The sequence below is a fragment of the Rhinopithecus bieti genome, unplaced genomic scaffold (genome assembly GCF_001698545.2).
Source record: "Rhinopithecus bieti isolate Rb0 unplaced genomic scaffold, ASM169854v2 scaffold_11401, whole genome shotgun sequence".
Taxonomy (NCBI): Eukaryota; Metazoa; Chordata; class Mammalia; order Primates; family Cercopithecidae; genus Rhinopithecus; species Rhinopithecus bieti.
Window position 1 is genome coordinate 2,067,223 of NW_016807151.1, and position 16,828 is coordinate 2,084,050.

Below are 16,828 nucleotides of genomic sequence, written 5' to 3' on the forward strand. Positions count from 1 at the left end.
CAAAGTAACACCATGTAGAAAGAAGGCTTTCTTAAAATGTAAAACCTTACTGATCAAAGACATGGTGTCTTTCATATGTTTCATTATAGAGCTTATCATTAAAATAGAAAAAAAGTGAAAAACTGCGCTTGAAATAAAAATCTCATTGTCAATACACAGTAAAAGTACAAAGAAATGAAATAATGTCAAATATAGAATAATGGTTTCTCTGGAGGAGATTGGAATGTGGGTATGCAATCAAGAGTTTCTGGATTGTCCCTGTTTGACTGTTTAATTTCTTAAGGTGAATTATTCATTATTCTTTATATTCCTTTTAACATGTTATATAATTTTATAGATCAATTATCTAATGTTTGGCTCCTTTTAGTTTAAAGACCTCCAGCATTTTAGGTTGCCTCATCAATAGTTGGCAAAAGAGGCTAGGCATGGTGGCTCACACCTATAATCCCAACACTTTGAGAGGCCGAGGTGAGTGGATTACTCGAGGTCAGGAGTTCGAGACCACTATGGCCAACATAGTGAAATGCCATGTCTACTAAAAATACAAAAATTTGCCGGGCATGGTGGCGCACGCCTGTAATCCCAGCTACTCATGAGGCTGAGATGAGAGAAGCACTCGAACCCAGGAGGAGGAGGTGGAAGTGAGCCAAGATCGTACCACTGTCCTTCAGCCTGGGGAACAGTGCAAGACTCCATCTCAATCTAAAAAATTAAAAAAAAAGAGGCTGGGCGTGGTGACTCACGCCTGTAATCCCAGCACTTTGGAAGGTCAAGGCAGGCGGATCACGAGGTCAGGAGATCGAGACCATCCTGGCTAAAACAGTGAAACCCCATCTCTACTAAAAACACAAAAAATTAGCCAGGCGTGGTGGCGGGCGCCTGTAGTCCCAGCTACTTGGGAGGCTGAGGCAGAAGAATGGCATGAACCTGGGGGGCGGAGCTTGCAGTGAGCAGCGATTGCGCCAACTGTACTCCAGCCTGGGCGACAGAGTTGAGACTCCGTCTCAAAAAAAAAAAAAAAAAAGAGCTGGCAAAAGGTTCAAGATGTAATACACTTACCTGATTTGACTTTTCTACTGTACTGCTGGGAACCTCGGTAGTGTCCTTCACAAAAAAGTTATCTATGATGTGTCTCTCTGCACATTCTTGGCTGCAAACGGGGCATCGAATGACTCCAACTGGGAAAAACAAAATTATATTCTAAGTTTTAATACAAATATACTGAGTACTTAACCAACACATCCCATTCAAACTGTGACTTTGTTCTTTTTCAATGTCCATTCTTTTTAAATTCATACCTGCTGTCACTTAAAAATAATTGTCTATGTAAATATGCTGATTTTATCTATACATCCCACATGAAATACTAAACGATACATAAATTCTTCATAATTTTAAATGAAATGACTCCCTTCCCCCACATCACCATGGGCTAAATGCTTTTACTGTTTAGCAACTTCTCTAGCAGTGGTTTTCCAACAGAAATGTACAGAACCATATGGGAGATTTTCAAAAGAACAAGGAGCTCAGGTTTTCTCTAGATCTACAAAATGAGGATTTCTGGAAGTAGAACAGAGACATGCTCCTTTTGTTTAAGATCTCCACAGAGATTGTGAAACATCATTTCCTTTTAACAAATGCAAATAGTATTCCTTTGAACAAAAAATAATAGTCTTTCATAGTGCTTGGTAAAACAATAAATAATGACAAACAAGTTAAAACTGTAATATAAACTTGATGCCATATAATTTATACTATGGAAGACTGCAGTAAGGTTCCCAGATAGATTTTTTAATGAAATGCATAAGAACAAACACAAAGTAATCCAAAGGCCAATTTCATTTGTATAAACAAATAACAAACAAAAATTTAATTAAAAAAAATTTTTTTACAATAGCAACAAAAATGCATTAAGTACTCAGAAATAAATTTTAAAAGATTGTGAAGGTTATTGTGCAGGAAAATATTAAGCTATATTTAAAAACATTTTAAAATATCTAAATCATGAAGAAAGCACGTTCATGACGGTAAAGATACCAATGCTCCCACAACCGTATCTATAGATTCAATGCAGCTCTAGTAACAATCCCAAAGGAAATTTCCATAGAATTTTGACAAGCTGAGGGGACACGCCTCCCAACTAATAATACCTACTATAAAACTATAACAATTAAAATGGTGTGATATTTTGTAAGGCTTACATAAATGTACACTTTATATATATCAGATGTTCACTAGAAATCAGTGGGAAAAGGGATGAACTTTTCATGTTGCTGGAACTATTATTGGGGGTGGGGAATGAAATTAGATCCCTACTTTATCTGATCCAAAAAAAAAAACAAAACTATTTTGAGTAGATTAACAACTATAAAACTTTCACAAGAAAATGTAAGAGAATATCTTTGTGACCTTGGAGTACAAATTTATTGGAATAAATATTTAAGCAAGATACAAAAAGCAAGAGCTATAAGGGAAAGATTAATATAGCCACCTTTGTTACAGTTCTTTGTTACAGAACTATAGCTAGTGAAAATATTACCATGAACAAAATGAGAAGACAAGCCTCAAGCTGGAAGATCTATCCAAACACACAGTATTGGCAAAGAATTAATACTTAAAATCTGGAAAGATGTCACAATGCATTTCAGAGAAACGAAAGATGGAGTAAACCTAATTTTCATTATGCCTCCAGCTTCACACAGCTAAGAACTCTAGACATTCTATATAAAACATTAAGTGTTACCCCCATTTTACAGATGAGGAAACTGGGTGCTATGACTGGCCTGTGGTCACACAACCACTAATGACATGTCATGTGCACACTCTACATGGTAAGTATTAAAATGGAGATACAGCATAGACTTTAAAACGGTACAAGATCTAGATCAGCCCTCTTCATTGATTGCTCTGTAACTCCTTTTTTTTTTTTTTTTTTTTTTTTTTGAGACGGAGTCTCATTCTGTCACCCAGGCTGGAGTACAATGGTGCAATCTTGGCTCACTGCAACCTCTGCCTCTCTGGTTCAAGCGAGTCTCCTGCCTCAGCCTCCTGAGTAGCTGGGATTACAGGCATGCGTCACCATCCCTGGCTAATTTCTGTATTTTTAGTAGAGACGGGGTTTCATGATGTTGGTCAGGGTGGTCTCGAACTCCTGACCTCGTGATCTACTGTGCCCAGCCTTGATTGCTCTGTAACTCCTAATCAATCTTTTTGAGCCTCTGTTTCGTCTTCTGTAAAACAGTAATACGTGATAATCATGATGATAGTTATCCTGTTGAGAACTTGCTGTGTTCTAGTTATTGTGCTCGATATTCCACTTCCATTAGAACAACTCTGAGGCAGGATTATTGTAAGGATTTCATATGAGTAAATGCACAGAACAAGTCTAGCCTAGGTTGGTACCTGGTAAATCTGGGCAGTAAGCCCTGTACTGTCCAACTAAAATCAGATGACAATATCTGGCTCTTTCTGAATCAGGTAAATGAGGACCAGCACAATCTCATCTACACTGACTCCCTCAAAGTATGATCTCTAAGGCTACAAATAAATTCTGAGTCATGGATATACCTCTGCCTAATAAGGAACAATTGAAACCAAATGTTAGTAAATCCCAAATTTACATCTCTACCAGAATTTCATTCTCAAGCCCCAGGTGTATCTTTTTTTCAGTAATAGAAAAACAAAGCACTACATATTACACAGTAAATACAATCATGAGCTGCATGACATGACGGGTTTTTTGTTGTTGTTGTTGTTTGTTGTTTGTTTTTGAGACAGTCTCACTCTGTCATCCAGGCTGGAGTGCAGTGGTGCGATCTTGGCTCACTGCAACCTCTGCCTACCTGGTTCAAGTGATTCTCCTGCCTCAGCCTCCCAAGTAGCTGGGACTACAGGCACCCGCCACCATGCCTGGCTAAGTTTTTGTATTTTTAGTAGAGATGGGGCTTCACCATGTTAGTCAGGATGATCTTGATCTTCTGACCTCGTGATCTGTCCATCTCAGCCTCCCAAAGTACTGGGATTACAGGCGTGAGCCACCTCGCTTGGCCACTGCATAACATTTTTTTAGCCAACAATGGATCACATATATGTCAGTGGTATCATAAAATTATAATGAAGCTGAAGGCCAGGTGTGGTGGCTCATATCTGTAATCCCAGCAATTTGGGAAGCTGAGGTGGGTGGATCACTTGAGGTCAGGAGTTCAAGACCAGCCTGGTCAACATGAGGAAACCCTGTCTCCACTAAAAATACAAAAATTGGCCGAGTTCAGTGGCTTGTGCCTGTAGTCCCAGCTACTCGGGAGGCTGAGGCAGGAGAATTGCTTGAATCCAGGAGGCAGAGGTTGCAATGAGCCGAGATCGCACCACTGCACTCCAGCCTGGGCAACAGAGTGAGACTCCATCTCAAAAAAATAAAATAAAATAAATAAAAATAAAATGGAGCTGAAAAATTCCTATCACCTAGTGAAAGCTGTGGTAATATTGATAATATTGTAAGTGCAATGCATTACTCATGTGGTTAGGGTGATGCTGGTATAAACAAGCCTACTGAGCTGCCAGTCATATAAAAGTACATAATGTTCTAGGCCCCCTTCATATGCACTCATCACTCACTACCTGACTCACCCAGAGCAAATTCCAGTCCTTCAAGCACCACTCATAAGTGCTCTATACAGGCGTACCTTTGTTGTTTATCTTTTACACTGTATTTTTCTAGGTTTTAGATATGTTTAGATGTACAAATACCATTGTGTTACAGATGAACACTACAGTATTCAGTACAGTAACATGCTGTACAGATTTGTAGCCTAGGAATAACAGGCTGTACCATATTCTCCTGGTGTGGAGTAGGCTATACCATATAGGTTTGTGTAAGTATACCCTATGATATTTATACAATAAAATTGCCAAAATTGCACCACCACGCCTGGATAATTTTATTTTTTATGAACAGACAGGGTCTCACTATATTGCCCAGGCTGCTCTCAAACTCCTGGGCTCAAGGGATCCTCCTGTCTTGGCCTCCCAAAGTGCTGGGATTACAGGCATAAGCCATGGTGCCTGGCCTTATTTCTTTTTTTTTCCTTTTTTTTTTGGGGTGCGGGGAGAGACGGTCTCACTCTGGTTGCCCAAGCTGGAATGCAATGACATGATCTTGGCTCATTGCAGCCTCCACATCTCAGGCTCAGGTGAATCTCCCACCTCAGCCTCCTGAGTAGCTGGGACTACAGGCCTGTGCCACCACACTCCACTAATTGTTTTGTATTTTTAGTAGAGACAGTTTCACTATGTTGTCCAGGATGGTCTCAAACTCCTGGACTCAAGCAATCCGCCTATCTCAGCCTCCCAGAGTGCTGGGATTACACGCATAACCCACCACACCTGGCCTCTTATTCCTTTTTTCTACAAATGAAATGTTTCAAGCTTTTGGGTTTTGAGATGTGAATATGATTTGTTATCTCCTTTCTGTGAAGTTTTAGTTTCTAAACCTAAGCATAATGCAGGGCTTATGTTTTGACATTATGTGCTAGGAATGGCTCGCACTTCTTTGACTGCCCAGCTCCACAAAAGAGATGTACGTGGATTTAAAGTCTCTTATTACACACAGTAGATCACAACACAAGTGAGTTAAATGACAGAAGCATGAGATGGATCACCACCAATCCGGCAACTTTATTCCAACATCCACGGCAGACAAGGGAGAAGATATATATATAAAGCCGAATAGTGCTGTCCGTGGTCCTGTCAATACCACTAATGGTTTTGACTCCTACATACATAAATAGCAAAAAACCAAAAAACAAGTAAATGCTATCTACAAGACATCTACTTCAAATATACAGAGAGAGGTTAAAGGAAAAAAAAAAAAAGAAAAACAGGATGCTAACAGGTACACATTCAAACAATAAGCATATGTACAGGGCAGTGCTCCAGGTGGCTTTGAATCAAGCCAGTTCCCTGCTCTGCCCCACACCTCTGTGTAACTGTATAACATGCTGGGAATGAAGCATCCTGAGACAAGGAGGAGCTGGTTGGAAGAGCCTCAGTTTCTGTCCCTGTCATTCCCTCCACCCTCAAACAGGATGTCCTCTAATCTTTAGCCCAGTGAATCATGTTGCCCTTGAGACATAAACCTTCTTTCCTGGGTCCCCTAGCTGTGGTCCACAGACCATCCACTCTGGGCAGCTTTCCCAAGCCTTGAGGGACTGATTTGCAATGAATGCTAGGCTTCTCCTGTCCCTTGCTGCCCATCTGTGGGTAATAAAACTGGGCTTCATGTAAGTTGTTCTGCTTATGAATGTTTTGACTCACTGGACTCAGGCAAGTAGTAAAAATGCAGCCCAAGATATAGCGAGCTAAAATGGTAACTAGTACACAGTGAACATCCTTCATAATATGAAACCAGGAGGACTTAATAATGCTCTCAGACAAAGCAGACATCAGAACAAGGACTATTTACAAGAGATAAAGTGAGAACATTGAGTAATGATAAAGGGGTTAACTTATGAAGACATAATCCTAAATGCATATGCATCTAATTAATAGAGCTTCTGAAAAAATAATGTAGAAATTGATACAGCTAAAAAAAAAAAAACCGACAAATCCGCATTCCATTTGTTGATTTCAACTCTCTCCTCTCAGAAATCAATAGAGCAGTAGACAGAAAAATCAGTAAACATATAGAAGACTTGAACAAAAGAATCAAACCTGATCCAACTGACATTTAAAAACACTTTGGGAGGCCAAGGCAGAAGGATCACCTGAGGTCAGGAGCTGAAGACCAGGCTGGTCAAACCCCATCTCTACCAAAAGTACAAAACTAGCCAGGCATGGTGGCACATGCCTGTAATCCCAGCTACTCGGGAGGAGGAGGGAGAATTGCTTGAAGCCAGGAGGCAGAGGTTGCAGTGAGCTGAGATCATACCACTGCACTCCAGTCTGGGCGAAACTCTATCTCGGAAAAAAAAAAAAAAAAAAAAGAGAGAGAGAGAAAGAAAAAGAAAAAACAATGTGAGCAGAAGGCACATTCTTTAAGCATGCACAAGATATTCACCAAGATATAACATATACAGGAAAATAAAACGTGTAAATAAATTTATAACTAAACCCACACGGGGGCCGGCACAGTGGCCATGCCTATAACCCCAGTACTTTGGGAGGCCAAAGTGGGAGGATCACTTGAGTTCAAGAGTTCAAGACCAGCCTGGCCAACATGGTTAAACCCTGTCGCTACCAAAAATACAAAAATTAGCCTGGCATGATGACGGATGCCTGTAATCCCAGCTACTCAGGAGGCTGAAGCAGGAGGATCGCTTGAACCCAGGAGGGAGAGAAGCTGCAGTAAGCCAAGATCGCACCACTGAACTCCAGCCTGGGCAACAGAGTGAGACTCCATCTCAAAAAAATAAAAAAATAATAACAAAAATTAGCCAGGTGTGGTGGCATGTGATTGTGGTCCCAATTACTCAAGTGAGTTGAATGACAGGATCAAGAGGCTGAAGTGGGAGGATGGCTTGAGCCCAGGAGATGGAGGTTGCAGTGAGGTAAGATTGCGTCACTGCACCCCAGCCTGGGTGACAGAAGGCAACCCTGTCTCAAAAAATACACGAATAAATAAGTAAAAATAAAAATAAACCACACAGAGTCAGGCACAGAGGCTCATGCCTATAATCCCAGCACTTAAGACGGCCGAGGCGGGCAGATCACTTGAGCTCAGAAGTTCAAGACCAGCCTGGACAACATGGTGAAACCCCATTTCTACAAAAATAAAAATAAAAAATTAGCCAGGTATGGTGGTGTGTGCCTGTAGTCCCAGCTACTTGGGAAGCTGAGGTGGGAGGACGGCTTAACCCCTGGAGGCAGAGATTGCAGTGAGCTGAGATTGCACCACTGCACTCCAGCCTGGGTGGCAGAGCCAGACACTGTCTCAAAAGCCAATCAACAGGCTGGGCACAGTGGTTCACACAGGTAATCCTAGCACTTTGGGAGGCCGAGGCAGACGGATCACCTGAGGTCAGGAGTTCGAGACCAGCCTGGCCAACATGGTGAAACCCTGTCTCTACTAAAAATACAAAACTTAGCTGGACGTGGTGGTAGGCACCTGAATCCTAGCTACTTGGGAGGCTGAGGCAGGGAGACTGAACCCGGGAGGTGGAGGTTGCAGTGAGCCGAGTTCAAGCCGCTGTCCTCCAGCCTGGGCGACAGAGCAANCCCCTGGAGGCAGAGATTGCAGTGAGCTGAGATTGCACCACTGCACTCCAGCCTGGGTGGCAGAGCCAGACACTGTCTCAAAAGCCAATCAACAGGCTGGGCACAGTGGTTCACACAGGTAATCCTAGCACTTTGGGAGGCCGAGGCAGACGGATCACCTGAGGTCAGGAGTTCGAGACCAGCCTGGCCAACATGGTGAAACCCTGTCTCTACTAAAATACAAAACTTAGCTGGACGTGGTGGTAGGCACCTGAATCCTAGCTACTTGGGAGGCTGAGGCAGGGAGACTGAACCCGGGAGGTGGAGGTTGCAGTGAGCCGAGTTCAAGCCGCTGTCCTCCAGCCTGGGCGACAGAGCAAGACTCTTTCTCAAAAAAAAAAAAAAAAAATTGAATTTGTGATTGAAAATCAGGCGTGGTGGGAGGATTGCTTGAGCCCAGGATTTCAAGACCAGCCTGTGGAACATGGTGAAACCCCTTCTCTACAAAAAAAATCCAACCAAACCAAACAAACAAAAAACCTTCCCATGAAGAAAAGTCTAGACCCAAAGGGCTCCACTGGTGAATTATATTCAACATTTAAAGAAGATAAGACCATCCCTAAACAAACTCCTTCAGAAAAGAGGCAATTCAACCTTATTTTATGAGGCCAGTATTACCCTGATACTAAACTCGGATAGTCATTACAAGAAAAGAAAATTATAGACCAATCTCTCTCATAATTAACAAAAAAATCATTAACAGAACACTAGAAAATCAAACCCAGAAATACATAAAAATACATATACATCATGATTAGGTACGGTTTATTCCTGAAATACAAGGTTGGATGAGCATTCAAATAATTTATTATGTTAATAAAATAAGGGAGAAAAGCCATATTTGATCATCTCAATATATCTGGGAAAAAAATCTGAAAATTTTGGCTGGGCACGGTGGCTCATGCCTGAAATTCAGTGCTTTGTGAGGCTGAGCCAAGAGGATCACCAGAGGCCTGGAATTCAAGACCAGTCTGGGTAACATAGTGAGATCTCATCTCTACTAGAGAAAATACAATTTTAAAAGGGGGAAAAAATCTGAAAAATTCACCTATCCACAACAAACTTTCAAGAACCTAAGAACAGATGGAAACTTCTTCAACCTGATCAAGACCATCTCTGAAAAACCTACAGCTAATATATATTTAATGATGAAATACAGAATCCTTTCTGCTGTCACTGGGAAGAAAGTAAGGATGTGCACTCTTAGCACTTCTATTCAGAACTGTTTTAGTGAGTGCAAAAAGACACAATTAAAAAAAAAAAAATCCAGATTGGAAAGAAAGAACTATATTCACAGGTGATGTGACTGTATAAGCAAAAGTCCTAAAGCATTCCCCAAAAAAGCTACATAAAATAGGGGTAATATTAACAAAAGATATGCAGGACATGTAGAGTAAAAACCACAAAACGAAGATTAAAGAAGACCTAAATAGAGACATTAAAAACATTATTAGATTGGTAGACTCAATACGGTTGAGATTTTCCATGTCTCCAAACTGATCTCAAGATTCAATGCAATCCCAATTAAAATCCCAGCAGGGAATCTTTTTGTAGTAACCGACAAACTGACACTAAAATTTAATGAAAATGCAAAAGGCAGAGAATAGCAATAACAATTCAAAAAATACCCAATTTGGAGGACTTATGCTCCTTGATTTCAAGATTTACTATGGATAGAGCTACAGTAATTCAAACAGAGTGGTATTCGAGAAAGGAGAGAAATATCAACAATGAAACAGAATAGAGTCCAAAAACAGACATATACATATAGATTACATAACAAGCATTTAATCAGAGTCTCAAAAGGATGGACTGAGAGAAAACAAAATGGGCAAGAATTTTGTAGAAGCGAAGTAACAGAGCCTACAAGATTCCCAAGTCCAATGACTTCCAAGAAGAATAAAAAGAAACTAACATCTAAATATATCACACTAGACTGGACATGGTGGCTCATACCTGTAATCGCAACATTTTGGGAGGCTGAAGTAGGAGGATTGCTTGAGGCTAGGAGTTTGAGACTAGCCTGGGCAACACAATAAGACCCCATTACTGTAAAAAAAAAAAAATAAAGAAAGAAAATAAATACGCCATCCTAAAACTGCAGAAATCAAAGACAAAGAGAAGTCTTAAATACAAAGAAAAAAGGATGAATTATCATGAAAAAAGACAAAAGTAGGACTGTTAGCCTACTTCTGGTCAGCTACAATGTAAGTCAGAAGACAGTAGAAGGCTGTCTTCCAAGTGCAAAAATTGCCTAACTAGAATCCTAAATCCAGCAGAAATATTGTTAAAGACTAAGATGCATTAGTTGAAACAGACTGTCAGAATCAATAATAAAATCCCACAATATGCTGCTATGTTGTCAATTTGATACATTTTGTAGGTTCACTACTTTTAGAGTTTACTTTTTGTTTAGATATAAACTTATTTTTGAATATGTAAAACATTTACATGGGTTCAAAAGTAAAAAACTATATTAAATAAGTATAGCAAATTTCTCTTCCATCTTTATCACTCAAATCCATTTGCCCTACTTCACCTTCTCTATAAATAATCATTTTTATTAAGCCGTGTTTTCTGGTATCTGGGTGTTTTTCCCCCTTTTTCCTAGAAGTTCTTCTTGCAAAAAACACTGTACTGCAGCTTGTTGTTGTTGTTGTTGTTGTTGTTTTCACTTAACAATACATCCTGGTGATCACTCCAAAACAGTAAATACAGATCTACCTGCATTCTTCCCCCCCACATTGTATGTACCTCAGTCTTTTTTACAGCTTATTTTCCATCTTCTGCTATTACAATGATGACTCAGTGAATAACTCTGTCTACATGTCACTTTACCAGTGGCAGATGTACCCTTAAAATAAATTCTTAGAAGTGGGTTTGTGGGTCAAAGGATAAAAGAACCTGCAATTTTGTTAGAAACAACCAAATGCACTTATTGGAAATGTATAACAATATCCAGTTTCTCAAAGTCTCAAACAGAGTATGTTAACAAACATTTGGATTTTTGCCTGATAGGTGAAAAACAGCTATATTGGTATAGTTGTAGTTGACACACTCCTTATTGTAAGGTTTAACATCTTTCTTTTTGTTGTTGTTTCTTTTTTTCTTTTTTAAAATACAGATGGGGTCTTGCTATGTTGCCCAGGCTGGTTTTGAACTCTTGCCATCAAGTGGTCCTGCCTCAGCCTCCCAAAGTGCTGGGATTACAGGCATGAGTCACCACTCATATTAATCATGGAAGTAATTCCAGATTAAGAGAAACATGGCCAGGTGTGGTGGCTCACGCCTGTAATCCTAATACTTTGGGAGGCCAAGGTGGGAGGGTCACTAGAGGACAGCTGTTCAAGAGCAGCCTAGGCAACATAGTGAGATCCTGTCTCTATTTAAAAAATAATAACACCCGGCTTGGTGGCTCACGCCTGTAATCCCAGCACTTTGGGAGGTGGAGGCGGGCAGATCACCTGAGGTCAGGAGTTTGAGACCAGACTGGCCAACATGGTGAAGCCTCGTCTCTACTAAAAATACAAAAATTAGCTGGGTGTGGTGGCGGGCGCCTGTTATCCCAGCTACTTGGGAGGCTGAGGCAAGATAATCACTTGAACCCAGGAGGCGGAGGTTCCAGTGAGCTGAGATCACGCCATTGCACTCCAGCCTGGGCAACAACAGCGAAACTCCATCTCCAAAATAATAATAATAATAACAATAATAAACAGATATAAAGGGCATTTTTGGGAAAAGGGGAAAAATGGAAGATGGACTTGTATTAGACTATTGGGAAATAATAGCTATTTTAGACAGCTGTGATAAGGTTATTGTTATTATCAAGGTGACTGTCTTATCTTTGGTAAGAGACTGGCATGCATAAACCAGCTACCATGACCCATTCCATAGTCCTGCTGCAACATGGGGACAGCATTCCTAAAATGGCTCACTGTTGCTATAGTGAACAGTAAAGACTTTGTGCTCTAAAATTTTGGGATGTGATTTAATTGGTATGGCAGTTCCCTGAGGATCAGCAGAGATGGTTGGCTACATTTGACCCCCTTAGGCTTGGGGCGGCTTCTCTGGTGACATTTATCAGAGCATTTAAAAAGGAATGCACACTAATTTTTAAAAATCTAGACATTTTAAAATATCTGAGAGGCTGCAAGCAGATACAGAGATAATGGGACAGAAACTTCAGTAACACATATAACAAGGAACAAAGACTTCACAAAAATCGCTTGGAAAAGTCACTATACTAATAGACAACTTTAGACCTCAACAAACAACAAAATAAATCCCTGAGTAGAAGGAGAATCTGTTTTCCAGAGTTACCACCACATTATAATACTTAAATTGTTTGGTTCTCAACAAACAAATTATAAATCATAGAAAGCACATAGCTGGTTTATAAGAAAAAAATAATTTGACAGAAAACTATCCCTGGGACAGCCCAGACAGTAAAACTACTAGTCAAAGATGTTAAATCAACTGTCTCAAATATGCTCAATGATGAAAAGAAACTATGCACAAAGAGCTAAAGCGTATCAGAAGAGTGTATGAACAAACAGGGAATGTCAGTAAAGAGACACACATTACAAAAAAGAACCAAAAAGAAATTCTGAAGCTGAAAAGCCTAAGAGCTAAATGAAAAATTCATACAGCAGTGCAATGGTAGATTTGAGCAGGCAGAAGAATCAGCAAACTTGAAGATAAAAAAATTGAACTTATCCAGTCTGAAGATTAAAATGAAAGAAATAAAGAAAAAACTAACAGAACCTAAGGCACCTATGGAAAACCATTGAAACAAGTCCTAGAAGAGAAAGAGGCAAACGACATATGGAATAATTAATACCCAAAAACTTCCTAAATTTGATGAAGAACATGAATCTATGCATGCAAGATGCTCAATAAGCTCCAAGCAGGATAAACTCAGATATTGTTACTGTGGTAACTTTAGAACTGTAATTTTCCAACTTGTAAGGGATGGCTTATTTTTGCTTCTTGATGGCTGGCACAGTCCATTTGAGACTTTCCCCAAACTATTCTGCAAGAGCAGTAGCCTCTCCTTTCATCAAGCACTCCCCTGGCTCCACAGACTGAAAGTTGATTCTGGTCATTTTTTCCAGCTTGCTGGTTGTTTCAATGTTAAAGATTAACTCCTAGAGATTCCTACTCTGCTACTTTGCAGGATGTCTCTGTCACCAAAATTAAAACTACAGTACATCAAAGGACATTATCAAGAGGGTAAAAAGACAACCCAAAGAATAGGAGAAAATATTTGCAAATCACGTATCTTGTAAGTGCTTAGTATCCAGAATATATAAACTTTTACAACAAAAATTCAAAAATAGGTAAAGAACTTGAATAGACATTTCTTTTCTTTGAGACAGAGTCTTATCCTGTTGCCCAGGCTGGAGAACAGTGACACAATCACAGCTCACTGCAGCCTCTACCTCCTGGGCTCAAGTGCTCCTCCTGCCTCAGCTTCCTGAGTAGCTGGGACTACAGGCATGTACCACCATGCCTGGCTAAATGTTTTTACTTTTATTTTTGTAGAGATAGGGTCTCCCTATGTTGCTCAGTCTGGTCTTGAACTGCTGGGCTCAAGTGATCCTTCCACCTCAGACTCCCAAATAGCTGGGATTATAAGTGTTGAGCCACTGTGCCTATCCGACATTTCTCCAAAGAAGATTAAAAAAAACAGCAACCAACAAGCACATGAAATGATTTTCAACATCATTTGGGAAATGCAAATCAAAACCACAATGAGATTTATCACTTCACACCCACTGGGGATGGCTTTCATCCAAAAAATTAAAGGAAAAATAAATGTTATCCAGGATGTGAGAAATTAGAACTCTTGGGCATTGCTGACACGATGCAAAATGGTGGAGCTGCTATGGTAAACAGTTTGGTCGTGCACCAAAAAGCTGACAGCCATTCTACTCCTACACACCCAAAAAGAACTGAAAACAGGGACTAACAGATACTTGGACATTGACGTTCATAGCAGTATTATTCATAAGAGCTAAAGAGTGGACAGCCTAAATATCCACTAAAAGACCAATGTGTAAATCAAATGTGCTATACCCTTACAATGGAGTATTATCTACCCATAAGAAGTGAAATCTGATATACGTGCTACACTATAGATAAAACTTGAAAACATTATGCTAAAGGAAATCGGCCAGACCAGAAAAGGACAAATATTGTATAATTCTATTTGTATGAGGTTCTAGAACAGGCAAACTCACAAGGACAGAAGGAAAGAGGAGCAGCATGATAGCGATTGTCAAGAACAAGCGCCTTACGAAAGGCAGCAAAGGCAGCCAAGAAGGTATTTGATCCATTTTCTTAGAAAGATTGTTATGATGTGAAAACTCCTGCTATGTCCAAGAAATATCGGAAAGACACTAGTCATCAGAACTCAAGGAACAAAAAGTGCATCTGATGGTCTCAAGGGTTATGTGTTTGAAGTAAGTCTTGTTGACTTGCAGAATGATGAAGTTGCATTTAGAAAATTCAAGTTGATTACCAAAGATGTTCAGGCCAAAAGCTGCCTGATTTAACTTCCATGGCATGGGTCTTACTCCGTGACAAAATGTGTTCCATGGTCAAAAAATGGCAGACCATGATTGAAGCTCGTGTTGACATCAAGACGACTACTGATGATTATTTGTTTCATCTGTTCTGTATTGGTTTTATGAAAAAACCAACAATCAGATACAGAAGATCTCTTATGCTCTGCACCAACAGGTCTGCCAAATCCAGAAGAAGATACTGGAAATCATGACCTAAGAGGTACAGACAAATGACGTGAAAGATGTGGTCAATACACTGATTCCGGATAGCACTGGAAAAGACACAGAAAAGGCTTGCCAATCTATTTATCCTCTCCAAGATGTCTTCAGTAGAAAAGTAAAAATGCTGAAGAACCCCAGGTTTGAATTGTAAAAACTCATGGAGCTTCATAGTGAAGGCAGCAGTTCTGGAAAAGCCACTGGGGATGAGACACATGCTAAAGTTGAATGAGCTGATGGATATGAACCACAGTCTAATAATCTGTTTTCTAATTGTGGCAAATAAAAAGTTCTATTTGTGAAAGTAGAAAAGAGGTTACGAGGGGCTAGGAGGAAGGGGCAATAGGGAGGAGTTCTTGCTTAATGGGTAAAGAAGTTCTGCTCAGAAAAGCTGAAAATTCTAAGAATCAGAGCGCCTCTTCTCCTCCAAAAGATCACAGCTCCTCACCAGCAACAGAACAACGCTGGACGGAGAATGACTTTGACGAGTTGACAGAAGTAGGCTTCAGAAGGTCGGTAATAACAAACTTCTCCGAGCTAAAGGAGGATATTCGAACCCATCGCAAGGAAGCTAAAAACCTTGAAAAAAGATTAGACGAATGGCTAACTAGAATAAACAGTGTAGAGAAGACCTTAAATGACCTGATGGAGCTGAAAACCATGGCAAGAGAACTACGTGATGCATGCACAAGCTTCAGCAGCTGATTCAATCAAGTGGAAGAAAGGGTATCAGTGATTGAAGATCAAATTAATGAAATGAAGCGAGAAGAGAAATTTAGAGAAAAAAGTAAAAAGAAACGAACAAAGCCTCCAAGAACTATGCGACTATGTGAAAAGACCAAATCTACGTTTGACTGGTGTACCTGAAAGTGATGGGGAGAATGGAACTAAGCTGGAAAACACTCTTCAGGATATTATCCAGTAGAACTTCCCCAACCTAGCAAGGCAGGCCAACATTCAAATTCAGGAAATACAGAGAACACCACAAAGATACTCCTCGAGAAGAGCAACATCAAGACACATAATTATCAGATTCACCAAGGTTGAAATGAAGGAAAAAATGTTAAGGGCAGCCAGAGAAAAAGGTCAGGTTACCCACAAAGGGAACTCCATCAGACTAACAGCAGATCTCTCGGCAGAAACTCTATAAGCCAGAAGAGAGTGGGGGCCAATATTCAATACTCTTAAAGAAAAGAATTTTCAACCCAGAATTTCATATCCAGTCAAACTAAGCTTCATAGGTGAAGGAGAAATAAAATCCCTTACAAACAAGCAAATGCTGAGAGATTCTGTCACCACCAGGCCTGCCTTACAAGAGCTCCTAAAGGAAGCACTAAACATGGAAACAACAACCAGTACTAGCCACTGCAAAAACATGCCAAATTGTAATGACCATCGATGCCAGGAAGAAACTGCATCAACTAACGGGCAAAATAACCAGCTAACATCAAATGACAGGATCAAATTCACACATAACAATATTAACCTTAAATGTAAATGGGCTAACTGCCCCAATTAAAAGACACAGACTGGCAAATTGGATAGAGTCAAGACCCATCAGTGTGCTATAATCAGAAGACCCATCTCACGAGCAGAGACACACATAGGCTCAAAATAAAGGGATGGAGGAAGATCTACCAAGCAAATAGAAAGCAAAAAAAAGCAGGGGTTGCAATCCTAGTCTCTGATTAAACAGACTTTAAACCAACAAAGACCAAAAGAGAAGAAGGTCATTACGTAATGACAAAGGGATCAATTCAACAAGAAGAGCTAACTATCCTAAATATATA

At 40.0% G+C, this 16,828-nt stretch overlaps 1 protein-coding gene and 1 pseudogene across 2 annotated transcripts in view; one reads left to right on the plus strand and one right to left on the minus strand.

Annotated features, from left to right (window-relative positions):
* TRIM24 (tripartite motif containing 24) overlaps window positions 1-16,828 on the minus strand; it is a 125,821-nt gene that overhangs the window by 80,746 nt on the left and 28,247 nt on the right. For both annotated transcript variants that reach the window (XM_017880394.1, XM_017880393.1), the window contains exon 2: window positions 1,060-1,178. In XM_017880394.1, the coding sequence (XP_017735883.1) occupies window positions 1,060-1,178 (119 nt within the window). The remainder of the gene's footprint in view (window positions 1-1,059; window positions 1,179-16,828) is intronic.
* On the plus strand, window positions 14,518-15,324 carry LOC108534835 (40S ribosomal protein S3a-like; annotated as a pseudogene).